Source organism: Melitaea cinxia, chromosome 9 (assembly GCF_905220565.1).
Source record: "Melitaea cinxia chromosome 9, ilMelCinx1.1, whole genome shotgun sequence".
NCBI lineage: Eukaryota > Metazoa > Arthropoda > Insecta > Lepidoptera > Nymphalidae > Melitaea > Melitaea cinxia.
In genome coordinates, this window is record NC_059402.1 from 6,576,122 (window position 1) to 6,589,711 (window position 13,590).

General features: G+C 30.6%; 2 protein-coding genes across 2 annotated transcripts; one reads left to right on the top strand and one right to left on the bottom strand.

The window, feature by feature from the left end:
- Positions 1-12: 12 nt before the first annotated feature.
- LOC123656737 (histone RNA hairpin-binding protein) lies at positions 13-2,614 on the top strand. The gene is made up of 5 exons (XM_045592398.1): positions 13-97; positions 253-411; positions 583-682; positions 765-884; positions 2,400-2,614. The coding sequence occupies exons 2-5, from the start codon at positions 354-356 to the stop codon at positions 2,581-2,583; spliced, it is 462 nt and encodes a 153-aa protein (XP_045448354.1). The 5' UTR covers positions 13-97; positions 253-353; the 3' UTR covers positions 2,584-2,614.
- A 633-nt stretch (positions 2,615-3,247) lies between these two features.
- LOC123656735 (high mobility group protein 20A) lies at positions 3,248-11,544 on the bottom strand. Its single transcript, XM_045592394.1, has 7 exons — positions 10,999-11,544; positions 10,674-10,833; positions 10,447-10,589; positions 4,974-5,095; positions 4,758-4,880; positions 4,111-4,276; positions 3,248-3,417 (listed from the first exon to the last, which is right to left on the bottom strand). The coding sequence occupies exons 1-7, from the start codon at positions 11,261-11,263 to the stop codon at positions 3,278-3,280; spliced, it is 1,119 nt and encodes a 372-aa protein (XP_045448350.1). The 5' UTR covers positions 11,264-11,544; the 3' UTR covers positions 3,248-3,277.
- Between the last annotated feature and the right edge of the window lie 2,046 nt (positions 11,545-13,590).

Sequence of the window (13,590 nt, forward strand, 5' to 3'; positions counted from 1 at the left end):
CAATAATATGTCATTTTTCGCGCGTTATTAACGTCATAGTATTAACCGGTGAAAATTAACAATTCTTCAAGTATTTCAATATAAACAGCTTTGAGAAGTAAATAGAAGGCTTTCATTTTATTCTCAAACAAAATCTTATAAATACAAAATTACTTATCATATTCATTGCATCAATGGAACTGATTATTTAAGTGATAATGGTTTTGGTTCTTTAATTGGACGCTGCCTTGATGATTTAATATTATTTTATAGCTAAGTAGTAAAAATTAAACGGGGTCTTAAAAGCTAATTAAATTGTGTCTTAGTACAATATTTAATGAATAGTGCTTGTATAATAAATTATCTACGGAATAATGGATAATCTTATCTTTCCAACAATTTGTAGTGAAGATCAAAACGCTACTACAGAAGGTATGTAGGGTGGGCTATTTGGTGAATTAAGAATTATTACTTTTTATTTTTTACTCCTATATGGGGAAACCTATGCCTAGGAGTGGGATGTTACAGGTTGAATCAATCATGATTGATGAATCAGTGTTGATTAATTAAAATTTTTGTTTTAATTATTGCGTTACATTTCAGTAATACGAAAGACAAAGGAAAAAAATAAAACAGATAGTAGAGAAAACTCTACCAGTAGAAAAAAAATTAAATTGAATACAAAAAATGAGACTGAAGATAGGTGAGTATATAATTTAAAACAAAACTGTTAAAAAGGTTACTTAACATGTTTACAATGACTAACTTCACTTTTATATTTTTAGTACAAAAAGAAAACCACTTGAGCTGGAAACTGATCCATCAGTTTTACAAAGACGTCAAAAGCAGATAGATTATGGAAAAAACACTGTTGGTTATCATTGTTACATGAAACAGGTCCCCATGTAAGTAAACAGTTCTCATAAAAGTTTTTATGTATTGCTTGCTGTCACACACCTTTTAAAAGGTTGTTATCTGTAGTAGTAAATTATGATTAATATTGTGTTGGATCTTTACTCTGCTTGATCCATTACACTTTTTTGAATCTCATGGTCTTAATAAATCTATAATATTCACTGATTCTCAAAGCTGTCTTCAAGATGTATTGAAAACTCCATTTCACGCTAAAAATAATTTTCCCCCATTACTCTAAAGATAAAAGAGATCCTGTTTAAATATCAACAGTCAAGTTAATTGCTTGCCTGGATACCGAGTCATAATGGTATATCAGGTGATGAGTAGGCAGAAATATGTGCAAAATACACCATTCTCCTAGGCTGTAATAAATATATTAAGTACTTTAGAAGTTTGGCTAACCAATGTTCGGAGAAATCCTGGAATACTTTGGTAATCCTCGAGGCTAGTTTCAGGTAAACACTATGACAGTGTAACCGTGTATTCCTATCAAGCTGTGGTTTTTTAAATATACCAACCTAGGTAGAATAACTACGTTGATAATTATTCGCATGTGATTAAGTTTCTCTTGTACACCTGTGTTCTTGGCTAAATTACGCATCCATGATAGTTCCTTGTGTGAATGTGGCCTGGAGGAAGGCTATCTCGATCATTTGTTTTTTAATTGTGCAAAAATAATAGTATCATTATATGATATGCTTTCCAAAAGCGTTCCATGTCTGGTTAATTTTCTTCCAACTTTAGAGTCGATTTCTTTTTGTGTTGAAAACTAGAATTAGATTTTAAATTAACATTGATATTTTCGTTCCTAAAATTATTCAAGATAACACAAGTCTCGTGAACAAGACTATCATAGATTATGTCGAAATATTGAGCTCCACAAAATATTATAAAAAAATACACATTGTAAATATCCCGTTTTAAATAATTTTATTAATAAAAGTATAATCTACTTAAAAAAATTAATAACCACTTCAATTAAACGCAACTTAACTTTTTATTGAACTGTCAAAACCAGATTCTGTCTTCGGATTTAGACAATTTGTCTTTAGCACTTGTCTGATGGAGCCTTAATTTATAGAAAAGAAAGAATGCTCGTCAAATTGGTAATGTGCCTCCGAGCTTTCCAAAGATCGATATACATTTTTTATGGCCAGGTATTGTACAAGAATAGCCGTATTATAATAATATGTTAATGTGTCAAGTTTAATTGTCTTAAAATACTAGTAAGGCATTGTTAAAACTAAAGATACTAATGTAACTTATTTTTTTCTTCTTTTTCATATAAGTACTCTAAAGCCAATGCTTAAGCTTAAGCCTAGTTTTATTACTAAGTTGGCCCTAAAATTATGGACTTCTAATGGTAATAGAATTATTAAAATAATGTAGTTGTACCTTGATTTTCATTACAAAGAGTCTAAATTGTTATTTCTTCCAAATTTACTGACTTATAGCTTAAGTCATAAACGAAAATATTATGCATTACTTTGTTCTTAAAATTTCAGAGACAAACGTACAAAGGATGACCCAAAAACACCAGATAAGTATACAAAATATAGCAGAAGATCTTGGGACATGTTAATAAAAATGTGGAGGAAAAAATTACATCAATATGATACTGAAGCTAATAAGGACGACAATGAATCAGACGAATCTTCATCTCATTCTTCAGATTCATATATACAATAGGGGATCGGACAGTAATCTGATTAAAATCTATAATGTACGATTATTTATCGAATAATAATTTAATATAATTCATTAAAAAAATTTAAATGAAGAAATATTATTTACAATATTTATCTATACTGAAACACCAACTACAGTACGTGACGTCATTTGTAGGATCAAACATTGATAGCGTTCCACTAAGCATCCGCAAAGCCTGCATCACGTTTTCACCATGCCGCCATATTTCGCGCACACAGCTGACACTTGACACCACCCAAATATGCGTTCTACTTACAAAATTCGCCTACAACGCCCGCGGCGTTTTTTACGTTTGTGGAACGGCAATTTCAGCGGTCGTGATCGATGGCGTTGTGGGACGCGCCTTTATTATTACTTCAAATGACGTTACGCTCTCTCAGATGACATAACGTGGCATTTTAGCGGGATTTTTAAGCTAACAATATTAAAACATGATTTTGAGAACCTAAAAGGCTATAAAAAGATAAAATTTAATTTTTTATTGTAATAAGTATCCATAAAGATTAATTTAAAACGCTTTCTGAAGATTTGCCCGATCCCCTATTGTTGCGATTGATGGACCTACATAATTTTTACCTAAATTGGTCAACAGAGGCGTTTTTTTTTTCTACATTAGATGTAACTAGATTATTGAAACAAAACATTTATGTAGTATAGTTTTATTAAAAAGATGTTAAACAATTGGTAACTCAGTTCTGTTTAAGATATCTCTAGCCTGTTTTAGAACAGGATTATTCTTTCCTTCTAAGGCAAAACTTTGTAATTTTTCCATGTACTCTTCAATATTACTTTCAGTAGCTCCATTAGATCCTCCTGAAAAGTTTCAAAATTATTGTAACTATAGAACTATTAAATTGTCACAAATTTTGATAAATTTTATGAATGTCAATTTACCAGCGACCCGCCCCAGCTTTGCTCAGTTGCAAAAACTATCAGTGTTCCTCTACTATATTACGCATGTATTATACATATAAAACTTCCTCTGGAATCACTTTATTTACTAAAGAAAACCACATCAAAATCTGTTGCGTAGTTTTAAAGATCTAAGCATACAGCTAGCAGGAAGCGACTGTTTTATACTCTAATTATTCTGCACTCTCAGAGAGGACATAAAGCAATTTCGTTTAATATATAATCTCCTAAAAAAGTGATGATAAAGGGTTTTGATAACATGCAAAGATACAAACTAGGTCAATTTCTATCTTTCAAATAATAAAATTAATCCTTCATCTTTATTGAATCATAGAATTAGACAAACAGTTAAACTTCTAGACACATAGTCCCCATTATCATAAGCAACCTGTGTCAGAGATCAGGAAATATACAAGACAAATAAGAACGCCCAGACTAAAACAAATATCTTTTTTGATTAGATGATAAACATACCAATCCACACTTCAAGTTCAACAATCAGTAGCTGTGAAGACTGTGGCAGTCCATTATCCATGAGGATGAACAGGTTACAAAACTGTGTAAAGTATTTTAGTAAAAGAATAGAAAATGTACCTTGTAGTGGCAATATTACTGATTGAAAGGCTTGGGTTAGGGTACACACAAGAGCTCGACGATGAGCTACAAGTGCTGCTGTTCTTTCAGCTGCTGCTGCAGTTTCTGCACGAAGTCTTGCAGTGGCAGCACTTACTTCTTCAGCATGGCGTTGTAAAATAGCATTCTAAAATGTTATGATATTTAATATTATATATTTTTACTGCACATTAACAAATTATAATGCGATTATATAAACATATCTGTAAGAGTGAATGTACAAAATTTATAGTAAATTATTGATTGAGTGCGTAGCTAATTCTTCAGTTTTCTTTTACTTTTAAAATAATTAACTGCACAGAGTATACGAAAATCCAGAATAAATTGTATAATTGGATAAGAATTTAAATAATGACTAGGTAAAACTTAATGTAACATCAATAATTACAGTAGTGCACATAATATAAACAAAAATAAATCATCAAGACATATGTGTGTCAACAATTATAATTGTGGTAATCCTTTTTTTCTGATTATTATGTCAGAAGATTTGTATAAAAAAAAACCAGCTCAAAAAAATTCTCGATTTTGTGATTAATTTTTTTAACTTCCCTATCCCTATGGAAGCAACGAAGTTTGGTAGTTTAAAAATAAATATAATCATTTACCTGTTGTTCATAATCAGAATTAGCTTTCCGTAATTGACGAAGCTCAGTTTCTCTAAGTTTATTGTGCTGTAAGAACTGATCTGTAAATATAGGAATATCTGTGTCTCCAGGTATTTCTTCTCCCTATAAAACAAGGTTGTTATATATAAAAAAATTATAAGAAATACTTTAAATATATTAGATATAGATTTTATATTAAAAAAAAGTAAAACCTACTGAAGCAGGAGTTATACAAGGTCTTGGTCGAGGTGGAGTTTGTTGCCTTTGTACAGTTGTTATTGGTACAGCACTTGCATTTCCACTAGCAGTATTTTGTTCTGAAGGCTGTGTACCAGCATCTGTACAAATAAATAATATTGGAGTGTCTGTTTTATTTATTTATTTATTTATTTACATAGGAAGCCAACGTAGTATACAGTGGTTTCTATCATAATTATATAGTTAAACAGAATATCTTACACTATACACCACACTTATAGGCTAACTCAGCATGCAATACACTTTAAACAGTTGCTTCGAAACTTATACTAACAATAAATATCTATCTTATGAAAAATTAACTCATCAATAAAAGTATAAAACCAACTATCAAAAAAAAAAAATTACAACAATTAAAACCCGTGCTAAAACAGTAAAAAATATTTAAAAGAAAAAAGTTAAAATATGTAGGTATATGTAAAAAAAAAAACAACGAAATACAACAATTAATATGATAATACATCGGGAATTCTATGAATAAATATAAAAATTATAAATATAATATATCTATAGGTAAACGGTTTGAGGTACAAGAAATCAGCTAATTTAAAGTATAATATGGAAAGAATGTTCATAACTTCATACAGTAGGTAACTAATTTGAGTTCAAATGTAAAAAAAGCATCTTAACTTTTCTCTTGAATGCTTTCCCAGAATATCTAAAAATATCAATATCTGCATCCTCTTTTAAAATTGAATTATATAAGTTTATGATTCTATTTAAGCATGTATTCATGCCCAAATTGGTTCTAGCAAATCTGCTCACGAATGTTTGTTTTGATCTGGTAGTCCTCATAGGTTTTCTAGGGATTGCCAGTTTTAATCTTCGGACCAAATCAGGACAGTCAATATCTCCTCTAATAATTTTATTTAAAAAGCAAAGATCCAAAACATCTCTTCGTGTAGACAATGACAATACTTTATAGTGTTTCAACATTTTATTGTAGTTATATTTTAAATTGTCTTTATAAGATAATGCACGTAATAATCTTTTTTGTATTCTTTCTAATCTATTTTTGTGAATTTGGTAGTATGGGTTCCAGACAATTGAACAATATTCGATTTTGCTCCTGATGTATGAATTAAAAAGTACTATTTTTGTATATGATTTTTTGAAATCCTTTGTATTTCTAAAGATAAATCCCAGCATTTTAAGGGACTTTTTAACAATATCTTCTATATGTGGGATAAAACTTAGCTTCGAATCCATTAAGATTCCCAGATCATATATTTCATTAACACATACCAAGTTATTACCCCCAATATTATAATCATAATAAAGATTTCGAATTTTTCGACTATATGTAATTTTATAACACTTTTGGTGATTTAATGTTAAGTGATTCCGTTCACACCACGATACAAGTCTTTCTAAATCTGCTTGCATTTTTATGGAATCATCTGCTGTTGATATTTGTTTAAACATTTTTAGATCATCCGCATATAAATATATTTTAGAATGCTCGAAACACGTTAGCACGTCGTTTATAAAAATTCCAAAGAGTATTGGACCAAGATGCGATCCCTGCGGTACACCGGATGCAGCAATAAAAGTATCAGATTGATTTCCACCAATTACAACGTTCATTTCTCGATTATGCAAATACGACGTAATCCAATCAATAAATTTTCCACAGATACCGTAATTCATTAACTTTTGTAGTAAAATATTGTGGTCAACCACGTCAAAAGCCTTGGCCAAATCTGTGTAGATACAGTCTATTTGCCCGTTACTGTCCAGTACTTCAGATATATCCGTTACAAATGAGGCTAAATTAGACATTGTGGATCTATTTTTTAAAAATCCATGTTGATTATCAATCATAACAGGTTTAATGTGCCAACTAAGCGATTTACATATAATGATTTCAAAAATCTTTGAGAAAACAGATAGTATACAAATGGGCCTATACTTAGTTATGTCCTTTCTATCTCCACTTTTAAAAATAGGTACAATTCTGGCTTTCTTCCAAACATCCGGAAATATACCATCTGCTAGGGATACTTTATATAAAATACTTAATGGATTTGCTAATGCCTGCGAGCAATTTTTTACAAAAACGGGTGGTATATTGTCTGGGCCTGCGCCCTTGTGTATATCAAGTTTATTTAATTGATCTATTACTTCCTGCTTTTCTATACCTACATTAGGGAGTTGTAAATTCAAGTTAGATTGAAGATTCGGGTGTTGATTTAAGTCTAGTTTACTGTCGTAAGTTACATATGCACTTGAAAAATGCAGAGCAAATTGATTACAAATATCTCTCGTATCAGTAAATTCACAGTCATTAAATGTCATTAACGCAGGATAGTCACATTTATTATTTCTCATTCTTTTTATGTATGAATGAAAATATTTAGGATTTATTTTAATATTATCTTCCACTGTCTGCAAATAATGACTATATTCTAACTTTATAATGAGTTGACATCTTTTTCTAAGTAGGTGGAATTCTATGTTATCAAGCGGATTCTTATATTTTTTATACAAAATTCTATATTTATTCTTCTCTGCTAATCTTCTAATTAGATTTTTTGAGTACCAGACTGGATATTTGTTTTTAATCTTTGATTTAGTTTTTGGTATCATTGTCTCTATTACCTTACGCAACTCCATATAAAATATATCTACCATTTTATTTATATCATCGCAATTTTGAAATAATTCGGTCCAGGGTATTATTTTAAGTTTTTCATTAATAGCACTATAATCTGCTTTCATGTAGTTATATCGTATTGTTGATTCCGGCTTCGATGATAGTTGGAGACTATCATAATTACAGATAACTTCCAGAGACAGTGGTGGATGATGTTTGTCAACCTTACATGCTGAAAAATCGCTAATATCAACTTCAATATTACTTACGTTACTAAATACTAAGTCTAATTTTTTATTAAAAGCATTACTAGTACTATTATATTGTTTTAACCCTGACACGGATATAAAATCATTTATCAATGTGCTAATTGTATTGAGGTTACTAGGGATCAAACTTTGTCCATAATCATTTTCTTTGTTCCATTTAATTACTGGTAAGTTAAAATCTCCAACTATCAACGTCAACCTTTGCCTATATATAATTTTTTCCACATTTTGTATGAATCCCTCTATTCTTTCATAGTTCAATGGTGGGGGCAAATAAACTCCACATATTGAGATAGTCTTTGCACCTAAAATTACATTAACCCAAAGATCTTCATTACTCGTTTCCCACGAGTTTACTCTGTGACATTTATGCCGCTTGGAAACAGCTATTAGAACTCCTCCACCGTCCAGGCGAGTAGAATTTGTAGTTTCACGATCTCTACGAAATACGTAATATCTATCATCTATAAACTCATTACTACTTATATTACTATTTAGCCACGTTTCCGTAAATACCAATATGTCGAAATCTGAATTTAGTATTGATTGATAAACTTCAACCGTTTTCGTTCTTATACCTCTCACATTTTGATAAAAAAATCTTATAGTATCTGACATAAAAAATATATTTGCATAAATGACTATATAAATAATTCAATACTATGTAGAATCTAAAAAAATAAAATAAAAAAAATTATAACCAATGAGGTCCAATATCAATAATTTTATGGAATACAAAATAATAATAAAAAAGTACTTCTAATACAAAGTTATTCTAATGATTGCAATTGTTCCTTGGTCTTGACTACTATTAAATCACTAGATATAGATTTTCGTAAGAAAATTCTTCCGTTGCGAGTCCATACAAAACGGTATCCTTTTTCTCTTGCAAAAATGCGTGTTGCACTGTGAATCTCTTTGGCCACTGCAGTCAAATTTTCCTGGACATAAATCGGAGCTTTTTCTCCTGATATTCCGATGTGTGATGTATTTAATTTGTTATCTGAATTAGATTTATTAAACTTAGTAACACCAGCCAGAAAACGGTCCCTCAGAAACTGATTCGCGAATTTGACAAGAACGGATCTAGGACGTGAGAAATTTTTGTTAAACTTAGCTATTCTTGTACACTTAGTTATTTGTCCTTCTTGTATTGGGACCTTTATTACGTTACCAATATTTTCAACTACGTTAACTAGATTTTCACTTCTAAATTCTGGGACACAATGTAGTTCAATATTATTTGATCTTAATTCTTTTTCTAGTAAGTCAATAGTGCTACTGTTAGCTGCAACGATTTCTCTGAGGTTGTTGTTCTCCTTTTTAAGCTCAACTATCTCTGTCCTAGCCTCTTTCAGTTCTTGTTTCACACTATCAAACAAGTTTGACAGATAATCTAGCGACACTTTTATGTCATGTAAGCCACTTAGTTCATTACGAATTATAGAAAGTTCACTTCCAATAGTGCCTGATACGACTTCATTAACCTCGTTCCTTATTGCCAATAGCAGAGGAGAATTTTTATCCAGGTGTTGCTCCTCTGTTGAAGTACTCGGAGTTGATAGTACCTGTGTATTATTTTCAATTTCTTTAATTTTACTCTCACTGCTTGGCGATTTAATATTTTTTTCTCCCTTATTCGCCGTCAACGCACAAGGAGGACATAATCATTTTCCGCGAGGTCCTACGGATTTGTTACTGTCCGTTGGACTTATACAGTCCAAGTGACATTGAGTATGACATTTTATACATTTAGTTCTCTTTTGCGTAACTAACACAGCAACTTTACAAATGTAGCATTCGTTTATCATTTTGCTGTTACTACGATGTGTATAAAAACCAGTACAGCGAAAAAGAAAATTCGAAAGAATCGATATCAGAACAAGAATAAAAAATATATAATTAATAGTTTTAAGAATACGCTTATTGCACTGTTTACCCTATTAGTGGCAATATAAATTATAAATATAATTGGAGGTAGTCTTATTTTCTCACATCCACTATCAGTCTGTATTCCTGTATTACTAAAGTTCACCTTCGAAATATCCATGCACTTATATTGTAAACTATTTCAAAAGTTCCAAAGTTCACTAATTTTAGTTTTCACAGATTGTTACGCGGTAAACGTGAAAAAGTTACGAAACGACTTATCCGGATGACAGTCAGATACATATCATCATCATATGTTTTTAATATTAAAATAACAGCTTTTCACTAAATGCATGTGGATGTACATGGTACCTATACCAAAATAACATGTAACTGTCTGTCTGTTTGTTCTGGCTAATCTCTGAAACTGCTGTACCAATTTTTACGGGACTTTCACAGGCAGATAGCTGATGTAGTAAGGACTAACTTGCCTACATTTATTTTAGAAATTTATTTGTTTAATAACAATAACTTTTTTGTTAAATTGGATGAAGTCACGGGCACAGCTAGTGTTGTAATAAAAAAGTACATAATAAATGTTGATGCAGAGATCTTATTATTCAAGAAATATTCATTTTATTTGTTAGAGAAACCAAAGTATTTTAATCAAATGTTAAAAATCAATATGTAACATTACCTGAACTTGTCAAATTATTATCAGTACTTGGATTGGGTTTAATTTTTTTTGAGGTAATACTTGAATCTTTTTGTTCCAACTGCTGCTTTCTAAATTCTTTGTAGGCATCCGTTTTCTTATATTCAGCCCATTCCTTAATGTACCTATTGAATTTACCATTCCAATATTAATAAAGTGCTAATAAATGAGCAAGTGAATTAAAAAAAAAAAAAAGTCAATTGGCTTACCGTTCCTTATCTTGATCAGCTGCATCAAGGAAATACTGCTTTGCCTCAGCAGGTAATTTACTCCATTCACTGGCTAATTTTCTAGTTATTTCAGCAAAGCCCAGCTCAGGCTGCTTAGCACGTAACTCATCACGTCTTTCATTCAAAAACCGCACATATCCTTAAAAAATAGTAACATAGTTATAATTATGATAATAAAACACAAAGTATGTTATAATCACAAAAATCTTAATATTATAGGAATCGTATACCAACGATACCAAAGAGAAAGACTCTTAATCCTTTAAAAGGATTAATTTGGTAACAATAATTAATAGTGACATACCAGTGAGAGGTTGTCGTGGAGCAGTCACATCTCGGGGAACTTTAGGTTTTCGTTTTTTTGGTTTTTTTGGCGACGGTTTTTGTGTATCTTTTGAGGTCACAAGATTGGCCCCTCCTTCGTTTTCAATTTCATTAGTTTTTGATTTTGATTGAATTGGTGGATTAGGATCACTTTCTAAGTTCGAAGGTTTTGCTAAATCTTCAACTTTTTGGGGGGTTGGGTGAACAGGGGGTTGTTCTGTAAGTTTTGTGTCGTCTATTTCCATGATGATGATAATTTTTAAATATTGAAGATATACCGTTATTTTTCTTACTAATAATGGTGTTTCGATATCTTTAGCTTTATGAAAATATAGTTGGAAGTCATCAAAACATTGGTATTGGTAAATATGAGATATACCATAACAAATTTGTACGTTATATTACATTTAAAAAATAAACAAGCCACTCAGCAAATAAAATTACTTGTATCTACAATAGTTTAACGAAGCAATCAATTAATTCATTCGGATTAATGGTTTAAATGGCTTTCAATCATAGAGTAGATTAAATATTCAAATAGGGAAGGGCACCAAATATCGATATATCGAAATATCGATATTTTTTCAAAAAAATATCGATAAATATGGGCGATATTTTTAATTTCAAAATATCGATAATCGATATTTATTTTTGAATATCGAAGTCGATATTTTTTTTTTAAATTATATTATATTTTAAATGAATTATGTATTCTACTTTTATTTCAACATATGGTCCGTTTTATCTGTAAATGAATAACGGTAACAGAGCGCGCGAGATTTTACGATTGTGTAGTTTTGGTATTAGTGCTGTCTATAATCTCTCTGTAGTTTGTGAACGCAACCAAAAAACATGTGTATGGGTAGTTTCTGTAGACTTAATTTAAGTGTGATCAAATACCAAAGTGTGAATCTAATGCTAATCTATAGTGTAACGTGTGCGCACATGTTCATTAAGCTGGACCGATTTTGACGGAACTTTCACTAGCAGATAGCTGGTGTAATAAGGTGTAACTTAGGCTACTTTTATTTTACATTTTTTTTTTTTTATAACTGCGAACTGAACAATAACTTTTTTGTTAAATTCCACGCGGATGAAGTCGCGGGCACAGCAGCTAGTAATAATATGTAATTCATATATACAATAATATATATATTCTTCATTGTTATCATAATACTTGTCTTCATTGTAATAATATATAATAAAATTAATATACTTGCCAAATATGTATTAATTTTCAATTTGTAGTAAAAATATCGATATATCGATATTTTTTATTCAGTATATATCGATACTTTTTAAAAACATCGATACGATAAATATTGATATATATTTTTCATTTGCCCATCCCTATATTAAAAGGAACTATCCCATGGAACTATTAATCAATGAAGGCGATTTAAGGTGTCAAACACAGAGCCACAGAGTACAGCAATATGTAAGTGTCCACCCCCTGGAGTACAGTAAGTATAGTATACCGTATGGAACATGGAGCATAGAGAAACTATGCTCCATGGTATGGAACATAGAGATGTGTCATTGGCAAAATCATCGGCGAAAAGCTGATGGAGCCATAGTTTTTAAAGAAGAAGAAGATGTGTATCTAACAAGCTTCGAAAATAGGGTGAACACACTAAATGTAAAATCCCTACCTACCTACAGTTTAACCTAACAAACAGTTTTTTTCTAGATTGCCTTAAATGGTTTGATCTTATTCTTATTAATTTCTCCTTTTTCAGAACCCATTTTAGTTTCCGCAAAAACATTTCGAGCTAGCTTGATCATATATAATATATTTGTATCACGTTTTTCCCTTTTATAAGCCTCTATTGTAAAGTTCACTTTTATGACTTAGCTTAATATAAAATACTAGTGTCGATTTATCACTCACTTTCACAACATATTAGCGGACACTTGTAAAACTTCATTTACTATTTATTTCACTAAAAAACAAATATCAATATATCATTTTACAGAGGTCAGATAATTAATATATTTGAATACGACATTTCAATAACTAAAAAATTTGTTATTGCTTTTGTTTAAAAATAAATGTAATTTTGTAAAGTGATAATTATTATACTTATTTAGTCTGAATTATTCGCACTGGTATTTCTACTATTTTTTAATGTACCTACCAATAACCATTATACGAAGCCGCGAGTGAAAGCCTAATTAAAAAATAAAACAGTGTGCAAAAAAATTAAATAATAAAATTCGTGCGCGACTATGCCCATGCGCAAACGCACCCCTCCAGTTTCTTTCAGCTTTTTTTTTACATGACGCGAGTTATACTTTAGGAACAGACGACCATGTGTATGTTGTGTAGATATTTATCTATTTATTTATTATTAATTAGCTTCCCAACAAAATGATAACCTTATTGGCTCAAAAACTAAAATAAAAAAATCTAATAAAAAAATTGCCATAACTGACTTCCAAAAAAGGAGGAGGTTCTCAATTCGATTCAGAACATTAGAACTTTTGATTTGATTTGATGAATTTCCCAAGGAGGGTTGATGTCAGGCAGGCGGCCGGTCGTAAAATATACATGCCAAATCATTATATTACA